An 18,695-nucleotide genomic window follows, 5' to 3' on the forward strand; every position below is an offset into this window, starting at 1 on the left:
TACAAACTACATCAAATAGGGTTAATTTATCTTGTCTTAGCTGTCTCAGAAAACTATAATTCACTGACTAGTCTTCATGCATTAAATTATGCAAATAAACCAATGAAAGTAATCTAGAGGTAGAGAGAGAAGTGGTTCCATAGCTCCAAGCTGTGTAATTAGATCTACACTCAGCAGTTCAGAGCCACCTCTGGGCTCTCATGCTAAGAATATGCAGTTCTTCTCAAGAAACCTAAGCTTTTAAAGTGATAAACAGATTCAGGTTATCATTACTGAATTACATTTTAGGGCATTACCCTGAATGTGAAATATATTCTTCATCAATTTCTTTAAAGGAATCATTTTAATATTTATCAGCTTCTATATTTCACTTGTATAGAGCTTTAACTGCTAAAGTTGGTTAAAAGAAATCCACAATACTTTACATCTTCTAAACCCTAAAAGATACTCGTTATTAAAATGTATAATAATTAAAAAAAAACAAAGTTGGACGACTTAGTGTCCATATGTACCATTACAGCAAAAATATATAACATCAGAGCTAAGCCTACTGTAAAAAGTATTATCTTACAACCAATTTGCATATATTAGGGCATGTGCAATACACTTGAAGCATAAGATAGTTATATTTCAGTATGGTCTCTAAAATATTAAGACCACAAAAAAATAGAGAAAGAAAGTAGAGCTTTTAAAACATAATTTTAAAATAGTAAGTATTTTGAATGCATTTTCCCTTTGCTATAAACTTTTTAACATAATTAAAAATGTTTTCTTAAGCATTAAGGGGCTGTGGAAAACTATACTTTCTGGCTCAGCCCTAGTTTGTAGGGGTGGTACAGCATTTTCAGCTACAGGTCTGTCTTACCATATATGCAAATACATTACTTTGTACCTGATTTGAGCAACAGAGGAGTCACAGTTGCCTGTGACTACTGACACTACACATAAAAACTTCCAGGCTACTGCATTCAACCAGTATGTACCATTAGTATTCCACCTGGTTTTCAAGGCCCAGAAGGGAAAAACTACTGGTTTGCTTAGTTCAATGTATACATTACAAAGTGGAAGATGAAATCCCACCTCTACTGAAAAGCTAAATTGATACTGCATACGGAAAAGATCAGTTCACTTGGTATCACCACCACAGGAACAGAAACTATTTATCCTATGGAAATTATGAAAAGTTAATGCCACAGAACTGTGGTTTAAAAACTAATTTTGGCTGTGTAATTCTTTTTTTCACTAAACTCTTTCCCAGGAGCTCACTTTATCTATCTATCTATCTATCTATCTATAAAAGATTAAGCTACCTGAGTGGTCCTGAGAGATCCAAATCTCCTATCTCACTTCTTCCTCCCAAACAGCATACCTCTCCCAACCTCACACCAACAATGCCCATGGCCCCTTGGGGCATGCTGGAGCAGTCTGAAAATAACAGCTGTGAGAGGAACTCTACTAGGGGAAAGGAACAGCTCAACATTGTATTTCCTTGAAAATTCTGAAAACCCCAAATCTCTTCCATTCTTCTGGATAATATTTTGGGGAAAGAAATAAGTGGAAATATTCATTTAAGAAATAAAATACTTTCACTGGTTTCTAAATACCATTCTCTTACCAGGTTTGCCTGCAGAAATGATTAATCAGAAATGATTAATTCCAATTCTGGGAAGTGGTCATGTCAAAAGTATAAAGAACTTGAAGGGGTTCCCGATTGCAAAATTTGGGCTAATATGGTCATCTTGTAATAATGGATTATAAGCTTTTGAATACAATAAGAATTTGAGTTGACAGAGAAATAAGTGAATAAATGGGAAGGGGGAAAGCTCTTTCTTACATACAATGGAATGAAAGGAAGGATGGGAGTTAGAAAATCATCAATAAATGCTACAACAAGTGGGTGAAAGTTTATTGTGGAATATGTACATTTACATTTTATGCATAATTATTTGATTAACCTTTGGTTTTCATCAGATTATAAGCAACACTAATGCAGAGTGTATCTTTCTGTTTTCAGCACAATCTCTGGCACACACTGGCTATTCAATAAATACTTGCTGAATATTAACAGTATTGCCTTGGTTTAGTCTTAAACATCATCTATCTCCATCCTGTTCAATACCTAGAATTAAGGTTGATGACTCAGATATAGTTCATACGCTACAAGAAAAGTGTAGCAGTTTCTATATTTGGCACTCTACCCACTGTAACTCTTACCTTAACATGGCAAACAGACTAGAGAAAAAGATCCCAAATTATGAACCAAGCTTCAAAAGTCTAGAATTCTCTTTCCACTTTAAATTTCAGCCTACATTATAAGTATTAAAAGATTATAAGCATTACTAATTATAAAATGTTCATACAGAAACACATAAGCAAAACTTTTAAGAAACATTATGTTGAAGCTGGCCTACTTGTAATGATTAGTTTAATAATGAAGGAATTTAATAAAGTTCTAATAATCCAACCACTCTGAATTCATGCTTCATCGAAGATGTTTTCAAATATGACTAAAATCTGACCCAAATTACACTGTTCTTAGTTAGTCCCCATAGTACAACTGTGGGTCAACTTAATTCACTAGTAAACCTAGGTCAATCCGCTAAAGACTGATAAGACAGAATAAAGAATACTTTAATACATTGTAGCATCACACACAGAAAAGTACTTTACTGACCTCCATGACAATCCAAATTGCATTGACATTTGTTACTGACAGCCCCAAAATAACATCTATTCTGTAGAGCACATTAAGCAAGACCAGCTAGTCTATTACAATGCAAATAAAATTCATTAGTGAGCTAACAATTTCATTTCTAAAGATGCTGCTGGACTTGAAGTTCTATTATTATTCAACATTATAAGATGTTCTGGACTGAATCTAATTTCAGTAAAATAACAACATAAAAATGTATTTTTAAGATTTCTATCAGTAGTTTTCATTTATTTCCTTAGATAATAATCACTACTTATAATTCTAAACATCCAACTGTGCATTTAATATTCTCAAGTGACACACTTGAACAGATTCTCCCTAAAAAGAATATGCTTTTTTTTTTTTTTTTTTGCGGTACGCGGGCCTCTCACTGCTGTGGCCTCGCCGGTTGCGGAGCACTGGCTCCCGACACGCAGGCCCAGCTGCTCCGCGGCATGTGGGATCCTCCTGGACCGGGGCACGAACCCGCGTCCCCTGCATCGGCAGGCGGACTCCCAACCACTGCGCCACCAGGGAAGCCCGCGCTTTTTTTTTTAAAACTTACTTGAGCAGAAGAAATCCCACTAAGGCAATATACTCTCAATAAAATTTTCTAGCTAGACTAATTAAAACTGTACTGCTATAAAGGGAAAAATCACAAAGTTGTAATTCCTCTTAGACTGGCTCTTAACTGTCTACATTTTTTTGAGGCTGCTCTAATGTTTGTGCTTACAAAATGAAAAACACCTCGGTTTTCCATACATCTGTATTGTACTCTTCAACTGAAAAAAAAGTAAGAGAAAGGAAAAAACAAGAAAAAAAAAAGATTTATCTACAAACCCAAGTTGAGATACTTACACTGCACTTAACAAAAGGTACACTGCCATCTGACCGTCCATTAAGCCATGCATTTGGCCTTTCTCCATATGATTTCAAAAACATAGCTATAAGACAGAGCAAATAAAATACCATAGTAAAAAAAAAAATGAGACCAAAGTCCATGGAGAACATAACAAAGGACCACCAGAGAGACTATGCAATCTAGGTAAGGTTAGAAAGATCTTTATAAAGCAGACAGTGGTAGCAAACTGTCTTACTGGGATAGTTTAGTAGAGTACATGTCCTTTCAAGACACCTTTAGGTCTTGTTGGAAAACAATCCTCCCTGAAATTCCTGGTGATCCTACATGGTCAGGGCCTTCTGGGCAGTGGAAACTGAAGGGCTTTAACGGTAGAGAATGCCTCCACTCCCCCAGAGCCATTTCTTCCCATTCTATAGGTAATAAAGCCTAGAGGCTCCTTTCTTATCACTCAAAGAGACAACTGCTTATATTCCAGGGTACAGGCCGCCCCTTCCCTCCTCAAGAGAGAATCTCTTTATATTCCAGAGTGAAAGAGAAAGGTCCCTGGGCAGGTCAGTTGGTCTGCTTCTTTGTCTCCTTTCTTCCTCCCTTCTTTGTCCCTCTCCCTCCCCTTTCTCCTTACACCCTCTCTTCCCCCAACCAGAAGAGAGGATGTGCCAGCAACAACTATATACGCTTCAAGTTTCATAATTTTGGAGCACTCCTATGGGGCCACCCATGTGCACAGAAGTAGCTGGCTCTTACCATGTTACCCTGTAAAGCTAGAGAGGGGCAACCAACACCATACTCTGTGAATAAATATAAGATCGGTTCCCTACCCAGGTGTCTCTTGTTTTCGCCTATGTGTGTGTGCGTTTGTGTGTGCGTGTGTGTGTGTGCGTGTGTTATACGATGAAGTTAGCCTGTGGCAAGCTAGCATGAATATCTTAGACCCTTCACAAGACTTAAGTCTCTGACCAAATTTCGAGAGCAGCCACTAACTTGATGAATGCTGTACAGGTTGGAAATGCCCACTTTATTTGCCATAATATAGTTACAACTGCATTTCCCATCTACTCATTCATAAAACCAAGAAAAAAGTAAGGTAAGATCTGAGACTATTACACTACTCTCTTAAAAACAGAATCATATTTTACAATATTAACTACAGAGACAGTTCCTTCCTTTCCACCTCTTCTCACTTTAATATGCTACTATGACAACAAAAAAAATAAAAACCCTAATTACAGAAAAGACAGTAAACGTTTGCAATGGTTCACTGAGTTTAAATATTCAACTCCCTTTTTTGCACTTTGAGCAAGTAAGGAAATAGTAGTATCAGATTTCCTTGGGACACAAAATATTATACTTAGCTTTAATAAAAATACTGTTTGTTCAATTTTATCAAAAGATGGCTATAAAAATGTAATCAACAAATGCTTGTGGTGGTAACTAAACTTATTAAATATACCTACCAACTGCTTCTAAGTCCAAGTATCAGCTGGAAACCAGCTAATAGAGATTCAATATATCATTTTCTAAAGTGAAATAAACAGCTGTCAAATTAACTTTTGACAATTTAACGTAAAATATTCTGAATAGATGTCCAGAGAATTTTCTATGGTGTTATAAAGGAAAAATGATTACTAGCAGTCAAACACTGTTTTACTACTTCCAAAGTCTATGTTATTACTGTTATTCAAAAAATATAAATAATTAAAATAACAATATAAAATAAACATGTATGTAAATTAGGTTTTATTTTCAACAGAATTAGTGAAAATACCAAATATACAGAGTATTTGACAAAATTAAATACCACAAAATAGATTCAATGTTTCTTTTATATTACTTAACCTGATAATTATATATTTACTGTAATTTAATACTGTAATTACACAAATCACATGAATAAATTACCAAATAATCTAGTAAATTCACTTCGTAAGTCTGGAATATTTGATTTAAATCAACTGTGGATCTATATAGAATCTTTCAAACAACAAAATTTATAACAAATTATATACAATTTAACTAACTTTTCTTTTCACACAAAACATGCATTTATGCATTGGCTACATGCATAAAGCATATATGCAAAACCCAACAGTTATAGTTGTTCCTATGCAAGACATTCTGGAGGTGTGAAACAGAACAAACTGAGAGGAAAATTATACAACAGTATGGTAATAGTACCTAGTAAGAGGGCATAGCAACTTGTACTATCTTCATATTTTGCTAAAAATATGAAGAGGGGCAACAAAGAAGACACAGAGAATGAGAAAATGGATAGAAGTGGTGCTAACTTCTATAAGGGAATTATACTGACCTGACATATAAAAATAGAGATACTGTACAACTATTTAATAGATGAAGTGGATGAGATGAAATGGATGGAGCGTAAAGCTTTGCCTTCCAGGTCTGAATCATTATATATGTTCCTTGGGTTCAACAATGTATAAACTATAAAGAGAACCAGTTTCAGGAAAATAAAACCACTTGTATTGCTTCCAATTTTATTCCAAGATTAGGCACAGCATTTTTTTTTTCTTTTGATCTTTTGGCTGAAGACCTGTAAACTGTACAAGGACAGTTCAAAATTTAGTTTATACCTGAGAGTTTCTAACCATGATTCTGAGATAAACTGTTCCATGTGCTCAATTTGTGCTGTAATTCCAGAAACCACTGATTACCAACTTTAAAAAGCTCAAATGCCTAAAAACATGGACATACTTATATATGTCTATACGTGCCAGGAGAAAACTGAATACACTCAGGGGCAAGAAGGGTACTGGGCGTGAGGCGAAGTGAGGAGAAAGTAATTCATTAGTCTTTTCTTTACACATTTGTGTTGATTCAGTTGTTATAAGAATGTGTTATTTCAGTAATAAAAATCCTCAAAGACTTAGGAAAAAAGTAATGTGAAGAACAATGAAGGGAAAACGCAATAATAATATTCCTCATCAAAAAGTATTCCCTTTGCAAATGAAGAGAACATTACAAGGTTAACAAAGAAACTGCTTATATAAAATCTCAAGAATATAACTAAGTACTCTTATGGTAAGATATAGTTCACAAAAATGGAACTTTTCTCTGTTCCCTTAAAAATGCGAAATTTTAAAAGGGTTCAAAGGTTACCCCTCTAGGGCTTAATGAATAGAAATAAAAGAAAGAAAGAATATATTAACTTAAAATAACTGGTGGCACGAATGATATCTGTATCATGATAAAACAGCTAAGTCAGATGGATATTTTATTTTAGGAGAAAATGAGATAATTCAATACTTCTAACTTCCAACAGAAAAGACTGTAACTAGATGGAATAATATTAAGAGTAACTGTATGGGATGGAACACTTTTAAGGAGAATACCAACACTCTTTCATTGATCTTTACAGACTACGGGGGAAAAAAATTCCTTAAGAAAGTAATCCAAGTGATTTTGATGTTGTTCCACTTCTCCAGGTTGTTCTCCCCTCAGCCTGGATGTTCGGCTTACTGTGGAACTAATTATTATTTTCTTGATTTTCTTTGAAGTTCGTTGCTCCCTAATCCTTTAAGAGTGAGTTCAGACTTAATGAAGACTACCACATCTTCTGTGCACTTATTCATCACACGCTATGTGAGCACCAACTGTGTGCCAGGTACTGGTGAGGCCATGATACTACAATGATGAGCAAAACCAGAGATAGCCCCTTTCCTGTGGGACTTAGGGTCTTCTACTGAAAAGTGGTATTAATCAAAAACAGCCAGGAAAAATGTCAAAGTACAGCAAGAAGTAGGAGGAAGACATATGCTGTGTTATTATATAGTTCATAATAGGGAGGTGAGAGAGGGAGGTAAGAAAAGACTTCTCTAAGAAAGATGAAATCTAAAGAATTTAGTAGAGGACAACCAAGCCGAGAATAAAGAAGAATCTGTGAAGCAGAGGGAACAAGTTGAGCAAAAGCTCAGCGGTAAGTGAAAGAGCATCTCTATGATGAGGGTCTGAAAGAAGGCCAGGAAGCAGGGAGGTAGGAAATGAGGGAGAGACATGTATGTGATGAAGAAGAAAGGAGGGAGGTAATGGCCCGACACTACAGGAACCCCTGGGCCCTTTTAAAGGAGATTTAAGTATTCATGTGTCACTCTGGAGCTTTATTTTGAAAGGATCATTCTAGCTAGCTGCAGTGTACAGAACAGCTGGAGCAAGGCCAGAATGGACATCGAACAGTTAAGAGAGGCAGAGCAGCTAAGAGGTGTCCTGGATGACATGATGGGTATCTGGAGCAGGTGGTGGAGATGACGGTGCAGAGGAGGAGGGAATGGAAAGAAACGGGCAGATCTGAGAGACACTTAGGTCAAATCGACAGGCCCTCACGAGGGATCAGAAATGAGAGCACAGGAGAGACAGTTGAAAAGGGTGACTTTTAGGCTTCTGTTTTACAGAACTAAATCAATAGTCATGCCATTCACCGAACCAAGGAATAATGGATGAAATACCACTGGTTTAGAGGGGAAATTATGTATTTGGTTTGGACATACTACCTCTGTGATACCCAAGAGGAGAGGCCAGCCACAATCACATGGGTCTACGGCTTAGGGAAGAGGTCTGGGTTAGGAATATAAATATATGAGTTATTTCCACAAAGGTTTTAACTGGGATGGAATGATACAAGAGAGAGTGCTAAATTATAAAAGGGTCTAAGAAAGAGCCAGGTAGAGAAGGAAAAGGCTACAAAGAAAGGAAAAGGATGGCTCAAAAGGTCAGAATACAGAGAAAAGCAAGGAGAGCTTTGTATCACAAGAGCCAGAAAAGAAAGGCACAAAGAAAAATTGGCATTTTGCAACTACTTCCACTTCTACAACCTCTCTGTAATCCTTTGATTATTTTATTCTCAACTATGAGCTACTGTCTTAAGGGAATTCTGCCTTAAAAAAAAAAAAGTAAACTTCTGCTTTTTTTTTTTGCGGTACGCGGGACTCCCGCTGTTGTGGCCTCTCCCGTTGCAGAGCGCAGGCTCCGGATGCGCAGGCTCAGCGGCCATGGCTCACGGGCCCAGCCGCTCCGCGGCATGTGGGATCTTCCCGGACCGGGGCACGAACCCATGTCCCCTGCATCGGCAGGTGGACTCTCAACCACTGCGCCACCAGGGAAGCCCTCAAGCTTTGTTTTGACTTAATATTTAGTTGAAACCCTCTTTGGCTTTGGCCTGTGGCAGGGGAAACAGCAGAATGCCTAGACTGACATCGTTTTCCATGTTCCTGAATTAGGCATGACCAAAATATGCAGTACAGTGATCACAGGATCAAGTTTGCAGCTGACAGTGATAAGAAATTATTGCCCCCGAACCATACTAATTTAAAAATTTTGACTGCCAAATATATAATTAAATTTTCTGTAATGAACTTTCAGTATGTCATACCAGAAATTCCTTCTATGATGGTGATATTGTTTTCGCCTTCACTTTAACCAAATGTTGTACACAGATATACTATAGAAATCATACAGAGAGAAGAAAAAAATTCTAAGCAAACACTAGTAATACTAATTAAAAACTAAAATACAGAACTCAAGAGTACCAAAAACTAGTTTTTGCCTGTAAAATAAGGAGGAATAAGGAAATGTCTATTTGACAGAAGACTCATGAGAGCTTTTTTCTGGTAGGTGGGGAGGATTTTCTGTTTCCAAAGGTAGAGGTTTAGTGAATGCTTCCTTTCGATCTTCTTACAGTAAGAAAGCACTTGAAATATTTCTTTAGCAGCAGAGATGAAGGAGAAATGTCTTTAATTCTTGTTCTCATAATTGTTCAAATGTCTCCTTCTTAAGAATTTTGCTCTTATATTCCTTTGGGATTATGACTCAGTTTGGGGGAGGAGGGAAGCAAAGAAGGCAGAAAAGAAAGAAGCTCTCAAATAATTTACCAATAAAGTTCATGTTAGACAAATTTGATATGACAGAAACATTAGTACCAAGAATTAGAGATGCTTGTACCTGGAGGAAGAAAACTTTTTAGGCAAAAGGGCCAAAGGAAAAGTTCCATTATTGAAGTTAGCATAGTAAAATTTCTTCCAATTGTACATAATTACTTTTATATAAGTTAAAAAGCAACACTAGGAAACAAAAAGAATTCCCTTTAGATAATAATAAATTAAATTAATCCATAATTATTGGCCAATTATTAAAGGTGGTTTCTTATTAGAGACAGCAACATCTACGAAAAACTTATAAACAATGAAGAAAGAGGAGACACACATGTGAATCAGGAAAAGCTGATGTTTAGCATTAATCCAAGGTTGAAGATGATTTTTTTTCCCCTTTAACACTGCAAAACCTTTTATTCTTGAAACTGGAGGTAGATTTTGAGTAAGAAGTTACTGATTAAGGATCTTAACATTTTGATAATGTGAAAAAAGAACAAGTTAACTTACAAAATATGCCGTAATCTCTGAGGTGGTTTCTAATTTCTTTTCCTATCACTGTAACAAAACTTGTATAACAAGAAAAATCTCAATAGGGTTAAGGCATCAACTATTTTCCCATTCTGCAAGTTACACCGGAGGAGGGGAATCAGTAACAGGAATGATAAAGCTGTACTTGCATTTGGTATCCCAAAGAGAAGCTTACAAATGAGACGTCTCATTAGTTTGAGCAGACGGATCAAAATTAAAGGCTGAATTGCCAGCTTTTAATTTCCCAATAGCCAAGAAGAGCTTGAAGTCTTGCGGAGTACGACTGCTGAAAAGTCAACCTGAAAAGATTTTCCCCACCTGTCATCACACATGCTTGAGTGGAACACAACTGCCTCCTACTGCTTTTAATGCTTTTAAGACAAAGCTGCACGTGAAATCTATTAAGTACGCAAACACACGAGTGTAGATGACTGGTATACTAAAACCCATGGAATACTATAGTCAGAGAACAACAGCATGGCTTTTGAACATGAAATTTGCTCTATTCTAATTTAATCTAAGCGGAGAGAAACAAAATTAATTCGTCTATATATGTAAGAGGAAACTGTTAATTTTTAGCATGAAAAGTTTTAATTTGCCTTAGAGTTATTGTTCCTTTTTTAATGGACACATATTTTTAGTCTTCTTAATAATGGTCTGAAAAGTAGTTGTGCTAATAAAATTATTTAGGGAAATCACAATTAGAGAGAAAATCCAAAATACTAAACAACCTGAAGGCAAACAAATAGAATCAAGGAGTATTCACTGGAAGAATTTTTAACAAGCTGGCAAAAAGAGAGGGGGACATGAGGTAGTCACAAGGAAAATTCAATTTGTTTTCCTGGATTAGAATAGACTGACTTACAATTTCTTACTACTATGTACTAACTGCTAAGATATATTTAAAAGGCAACAAAATAAAGCTAAAGTTTGTTAGGTACACAGTGCTACAAGAAATAACTTATGTTCCCCTATTACTAAGGAAAAGCACATTGATCAAATACATAGCTGGCTGCTTAATAACAATGCACTAACGTCCAGTTAGTTACAACTATAACTGAATTCCAGAGCAAAGCTCTCTGTTTCTCTGTCTCTGTTTTTGTATCTGTCTCTCTGTGTACACACACACACACACACACACACACACACACACACACACACTTTACTGTACTTTTATATGAACAACAAAACATTTATACAGAAGAGTCTGTTAGAATGAAGCACATATAGTTAGACATTTTAGTCATTAGAGTCAGGCAGAATAATGTAACTAAAGAGTTAAATTGGCTGTCAGTTTTTTAGATAATAAGGTAAAAGATTGTTGAATTACCTATTTTTCATTTTCTGACAGATGGATACATATAAATTCCTTTGCTGAAATTTATCACTTGGAACCTTATACAAAGACAACTAGTGACAACTAGTATAACATTATATTCAACCTCAATTACAAGGGAAAAAACAAAACTCAGAAACTCTATTCTACTGTGGAGTTCTTTTGTTAACCTTTTAATAAAAGCAGAGGACCACAGCTTAGAGAAGGTATTTCTTCAAGGTGATAGAAAGAGAAAAATAATCCAGTGAGGGGTTCTAAGCCCCTGAAAACAAACTTCCACATGAGCCTCAGTAATCAAAGACTACTGTGAAGTAGCAATTCTTGTGTGATGGATTAAATCAAAGATTGCTAGCCTTGTTGAAACAGGTATCTACCTCAGCTTCCAAAATCAAAATGTGTAACAGTCCTCTTTTCCAAGTATGCACACTGCAATTCCAGTTCTGGACATATTACAAAGACAATCAGCAGAAGCTGTCACTTATCAAGCTAACTGAACTTATAAGCCAAACAGTACTTGGCAGAGCAACCTGCTAACAGAAGATTTAAACAGACAGAGAGATCCCTTTGAAAAGACTAAAACAGAAAAAGATTTTAGTTTTGGGCAACTTTCCCAACGTTACATACATAATATAGATAATTTAAAGAAATGAAAAAGAGAGAGGTTTATTCTCAAATTATGTTGTAAAAGAGTTTTTTACTTGAGATGATTACATTAATGTAAAAGACTAAGATGCTGCCTTAACCTAGTACTTATAATCTGCAGGCACTGGCCTGGGCATTTGTAGTACTAGCAATACTAGAGGCAAATACCAACTAATCGGCCATGGTCCTGATGCATTTCATATTTTCCAACAGCCCCGACTCACTAAGGATCTCTGAAGACGAGCAGTTCTTCACAATGAGATTCTATTTACCAGAGTCCCCATGTACATGACAGTGTACTAGGAACTTAACCAACAGTATTTCCTTACAACCCAATCTTACGTAGTACGACCTGTTCTACTGGTACACAAAGCCTAAAAAAACAACGCTGTGTAGAACACAAATTTTTAAGTTATAACATCTTTAAGCTAAGATGTTAATTTACATGTTATTGCTTCTATGTATGGTTCTGTCATATTTTGAGGTAGGGAAAATAGAGAAACTCTAGACATAACGGAGAAAAAAGGATAGAAAATTAAGGGAGTAAAATGCATTTTAAGAAATGGAAGGACATATACCAACAGAAACTACCTCTGAGTGATAGAATTCAGTGATTTTTTCCCCTCATTTTTGATTTTTTTCCCCTCATTTTCGCTTTTTTGGTGTGCCCAAGTGTTAAATTTGTTTACACTCTTTTATTGGTCACCCTCTTTTATACTAATCATATTTTATATTAAACATTTTAAAGACACAATTACAGAGCCTAAAGACCACAGGATCATATATGAAGCAAAAGCACTGGGAAGAATGGGTTTTTCTAATTGAAAGTTAAATGCATACCCAAAGCAAATCATGAACAATATGGTATGTAAAACATGAGTTTTTGTAATCATGATTTAGAGGTAATTGTTGCTACCTAAGAAAAAAATTTCACTGGTAAAACACGACTGTGTCTTATATAACTTAAAATTGTAAAACAAATTCAAAATGGCAAACACGCATCAGATCATAATCTTACATCACACTACTTGATGCTATTCAGAAGAACATGGCATACATTTAATAAAATCCTTTGTAGGTCTGCTATGACAATGAGATGTTATAACCCATTCAGAATACATTATAGAATCATGTGGTAAGACCACAAAATATGGCCATTTGAGCCATAATCCTATTTCAAGGAATTTACCCTAAGTAAATGTTTCAACAGAAAAAATAATAGGCAGAAAAATGATCACTATAGCAGCACTATTTTTTAATAACAGAAAGTTGCAAACATTTAAAGCACTCAATAACGGAGGAATAACCAATAATAAAAGGAACAACAAATGTCAACTCAATGGCAAAGTGGCAGTATAAAGTTCTGAAGATGCTGTGGGCTTTTATCAACACGGACTTGTATTGCAATCCTGGAGCGACCTTTTACTAGCTGTATGACCTTGAGAACCTGCTTAATATGTCGTAGGTTCATTTTCTCTTTTAACAAAAGGAGATTCAATGCTTATGTCAGAAGATTGTGAAGATTAAAAATCCGAAGTGACTTACATGGCATCTGAAACTTAGAACCTGAATAAAAACTCCCTTCTCTCTATTACAGACATTAAAATTGTGAAGACCAGGTAGAAACAATGAAAAATCTTTAGTATTCACTAAGGAAAACTGAATATAAAACTGTATATACAGTGTAATTATAATTTAGCAATGGACTGTAGCTAGTAATTAAAATTAAGTTTGAATGAGCAAAATTAAAAGCTACATGTGCAAATGGATTAAAAAAAAACGACCAGCAAGACATGTATAAAACTTACAATAAAAATGTTGAAATGGTAAAATAATAGTGGAACTATGAAAATTTTCCTTAATATTGTTCTTTTATTTTTACAATTAAAAAAAGTAAATAGATATGTAGGTATCTCTAGAGAACTGAAGAAAGTCCTACTTTTATGGAAAACAAACATCATCACTAATCACTGAAACAGAAACTGGGAGACCTGCAACCCAAACCCTACTTCTTATGGCAGAGAACCTGAAAACGACCATGCTTATCCTGCTCCATTCTTGTTTTGGGAGAGGGATGTAAAAGCACAGACCTGGACAGGAGCTGTGATACCGAAGTGTTTCAGTGGGTTCTTAAACTGTAAGCACACTTTACAGAGTCACCCACAGCTCATTTTTAGCCAGACTAAAGTGTAGGGGAAGCAGACAGCTTGGTGGTCCTTAAAAGGCTGGCACTGGTGGATGCCATGACATGCACACAAAAGGTGGGAGGTAATGCCTGTGTGCAACTTCTGCCTCATCTTTGCATACTCTTCATTTCCGGGTTCCTCCTGCCCTACAGCAGCTGGCTCCTGACCGCCTGAAGCCTCCCCTGCCGTTTCCCAACCTAGTCTGTCCTTTCTAAACAGGAACCAGCACTGTGAACCTAGCTCTCCATCTCAACTTTGGTCCGAATTTACTACTACAAGTGCCTGCCCTATGGCAGTTTTCATTTTGAAAAGTAATGCGATGGATGGATTCACACTAAGAATGAAAGGGCTGGCAGTGAGATCTAATCTCTACTGACCAAACACCCCCAGCCAGCATCTGAACTTTGTAAATCATGATTTCTAGCGGGACATGTTAGCTCCTGTAAGTGAGAGAATGAATTATGCCAGAAGAGGAAGAGGATATAATCTTCCTAGGATTCTTTAAATTACATTTACTTGGACTTTTACCTACCTACATTACAAGGTACAACTGCTACATTTCCCAACATTCAGGAATAAGGATGCATTCCATTTTTTAAGACATATTTTATAACATAAAATTATATGGAGAAAGGCTGAGTAGTTTCATAAATACTGATATTGCAATTACACTCCTTGGTATTTACCCACAGGAACTGAAAATGTATGTCCACATAAAACCTGTCCACAGCTGTTATGTACACATCAACTGTGGTACATCCAGACAATGGAATATTATTCAGGGCTAAAAAGAATAAGCTATCAAGCCATGAAAAGACAGGGAGGTACCTCAAATACACATTGTAAAAGAAACCAATCTGAAAAAGCTACACACATCATTCCACTTTTTTTTTTTTTTTTTAACAATCTTGATTGGAGCATCTTGAACTTTGAAGTTTAAAAGTGCTTAATATCCAAACAATATGAAAATTTATTATATATATTTTAATTGCTACTACTTCAAGAAAACAGTAAGAATAATATAACATTTAAATGTTTTACATTATGTAAGTAAATTAAAATTTTTGATGTGTGAGAGAAGATTGGTGCTTTAAAATAAATAAAGAAGTAACCTGAAATGTAAAGGATGAAATTCTTCTTTCTCTTATCTATTTAATAAAAGTGGCAAACAAAACAGCATGATCTATCAATACTGGAATGATAATATTACCTATGAATATTTTATGACTTATATGGCTACCCAGTGGGCTAAAAAATTACTAAGAAATAAAACCTGTGAATCATTATCTCAGAATTGAAAAACATTTTTAAGAGCATAAAAATGAATAATTTTAATCATTAAGCGTTCCCTAAAAACAGGATAAAATAAAGTGTACCTGGTGTCCAGCCTTTACTTGCTTCAAAACACTTTCATAACACACTTCATCCATGTTATTCAACTGTTGCACCTTAAAGTTTTTAAAACATGAAAAATATAAAATGAAGCAATTATAAACTTCTTAACCACAAAGGAAACTTTATCAATTACGACGCATCTCCTTTTACTTTCAGACTAGCCAGAATGCAGAAACAACAAATGTAATATCAACACCTGATATATAACAACCCAATCGGAAATAAACACAATATAATTAAAAAATACAAATAAAATACCTCATGCAATACTTTCAGCATACTAGCTTTATAAGAATGCAAGTTTTTTAAAGCCAATACGTTTAAGAATAATATTCTAGTTAGAGATATTTTAAAATAATTTTAAAGTTCTTTTCACTGCTTTCCCCAGAGAAGCCCATTCTTCAGACTGTTTTTCTTCTATTTCAGTCTATAAAACTATACATAGACCTTTCCTGTGTAATTCTCAAAATCACCGGAATACTACCAGTAGACTATCATGGCATATAAAGCTAAAATGTAAGGAAACATACTATTTCTGTAATGTATACAAAGTTTGGTAGACATTTTTCTACAGAAACATTTTCCAGATTAATTGGAAATTTAATATCAAATTAACGAATTTTAAAAAGTCTCATTTTCCCTATTAATTTGTAAGACAGCTTCCAACCAAAAAGGTAAGGTAGTTACCTCAAAGAGTAGGCATGTGACACAGCCTGCATCTCTCTATTTAACGTTTATTAAGAGTCTAGAGGGGATGAAAATGTTACACATCTGAAACAACTATAATTTAGATTTTTTGTTTAAATAAAGGCAACACTTTAACATTCTGGAACTCTTATGACTTATAGTGATTAAGTAAGATGAGATAATAACAAGACAATTTACTCTCCATTAATGACTGGAAAAAAAAACAAACCAAAAACTCCTCCAAACAAAACTCTCAGTAATTTTTTTGGTGAATTTTGGATTGAGCTCTGGACAAAAGCCATTATTTCAAATTAGACGTGTCATGGACACCATTTTCCTATTTTGTGTTCTTCCACAACAACTGAATCACATCATCAGCTTCTGAATGAAACTCTCAGAAATCTACAAGGATTTCTTACTGTAAGAAATGACAAATTAACAATGGTTAGAATATATTAAACAACACCCTGGGGGAATTCTTGTTACCAACTGTGTATGTCAGCTGAGTGTAAAACTAATACATTTTAGTAAGACAAAAATGCATATTTATAACTAATATATATAATTAATTTACTATTTATACTGTGTAAGATTTGTAAAAATACTTTTTAAATTTTGCCAAATTTTTAAACCTTCAAAATAATTACGACAGTTCAACATCTCACACCATTCCTTTTGTGATTACAATGCTAACATATTGTGGTGAAAAATACATTGAAGTTAATTAGCTTTAAGTGATTTACCACCTTCTATGATGAAATTAAAAGAAAATAAGTCTTAAGACCCCTGACAAGCATCTGAAAACACTTTCTTCTCTGTATCTTTCTGTGAGAACCATCTGCTATCATTTAAATTATAAGTTGAAAGAACAATCTAATGTTATAAACAGCTCTACATCTGTTCTAATGATACATTAAAATAAACTAAATAATCAAATATATATTAAGATATGGCTGAAAAAAACAAGCAACAAGTAATACTGAAAAGCCCTTGAAACAATGAAGGTAAAAGATGCATATCATAACTATTACCATATCATGAGCTGTCCTTCTATGTACACATCTGAAATGGCTCCCCACAATTCTAAACATACCTTACTTTTATGCAAAGCAGATGGAGCATATTAACTGTTACAGTGACATTGGCTTCTAGTATTTTCTAAGCTGAGTGTTTTATTTATAATACTGTAGGCTAAAAATGACCCTGTTTTACTAATAAAATTGTTTTTAGACAAAAGTAATGTAATACACTAAAGACCAAGGTTGACATAGTAACACGATTCTATCCTGTTTTCTTTTATAAAGAGGTCATATGGCCCGTGAATCTTCTCCTAAAACTATTTCTTCCACAGGGGGAAGAAAGTGTCATTAAACAGAATAATAAACATATAAATTTTAAGCAAAATATTCCTTCATGACATTACAAAAGCCTAAAATAAGCACCCTGATAATGCAGAAGGTACATGGTAATACTATTTAAGGAATTAGATAAAGACTTTTAAAACATTGCAAAGAATTTCAGAAATGCCACTTATGTATATAATTAATATGATAGTTATACAATAAGTTAAATAGAGCCCCTCCTTTAATAGTTGCTATCATGAAATTATTTTTCTATTGCATATAAGGTATTACTTGTTTTAGATAAATAATATTATATCATGATATATATTACTGACTTAACTAAAGTCTTTTATTATTTCACATTGGCCTTCAACCCTATCAAATTAACTTTTTGAAACATATTCTTATATATAACTTGTGTTCTTAGCTGAGAATACAAAATATGCACTGATAATAGCAATGCAAACTACTACAAGCAGCTTTTTGGAGCAGGAGACATTCTACTACATATAGCTGAGGAAGTGTGCTTGATTTTTTTTTCTAGGCTGTGATATTTGCAATGTGACTGAAATGGTCTTCTGGAGTCTCTAACCTCAAACAAATATTAAACAATACATCAACAAAAATATTTCTGGAAAAGAAAAGTATAAGTTTTAAAACAAATGTTTACCTTATTTGCACTTTTAACCCCCAGAAATGTCTGTCCAAGAGGAACAGGTCGAAAGCGGCCATCGAAGTAGAAAAGTCCAATGCAGGGATTAACGTGTAAAAATGTAGCTACGTCGAGGTAGTTGGGTAAGGTTGCAGAGAGTCCAAGAATTCTTATCATACTCTGTGTGGATTCAACCTATAGGGGTTATTTTAATTAACACATGAGATAGATTCAACCCATCTGGATTTGTACTAAGTTTAAAATGTTTTAGTAGTATAAAGGATGAAATAATCACAATAAAATAAGATCACTGAAGAAATTGAGAATAACAACACATAGTCTAAAAGGCAGATAATGTGAAAAAAATAACTGGCCTAAATCTGGCATGTGGAATGACATAAAGTGATTAAGAGTGCAATTTTAGTATATTTTCTGAACTGGAAAATTCTTAGTTAAATGGTTTCTTCTGTTTTGTCTTTTTTCCCCCCTT

The 18,695-nt window shown here is 34.7% G+C and overlaps 1 protein-coding gene across 2 annotated transcripts in view; it reads right to left on the reverse strand.

Moving 5' to 3' along the window:
• Nucleotides 1–18,695, reverse strand: part of ASCC3 (activating signal cointegrator 1 complex subunit 3) — a 330,850-nt gene that overhangs the window by 170,029 nt on the left and 142,126 nt on the right. For both annotated transcript variants that reach the window (XM_059035971.2, XM_067011528.1), the window contains exons 12-13: nucleotides 18,224–18,400; nucleotides 15,505–15,576 (exon numbers count right to left, since the gene is read on the reverse strand). In XM_059035971.2, coding sequence (XP_058891954.1) covers nucleotides 15,505–15,576; nucleotides 18,224–18,400 — 249 coding nt within the window. The remainder of the gene's footprint in view (nucleotides 1–15,504; nucleotides 15,577–18,223; nucleotides 18,401–18,695) is intronic.

This window comes from Kogia breviceps, chromosome 13 (genome assembly GCF_026419965.1).
Source record: "Kogia breviceps isolate mKogBre1 chromosome 13, mKogBre1 haplotype 1, whole genome shotgun sequence".
NCBI lineage: Eukaryota > Metazoa > Chordata > Mammalia > Artiodactyla > Physeteridae > Kogia > Kogia breviceps.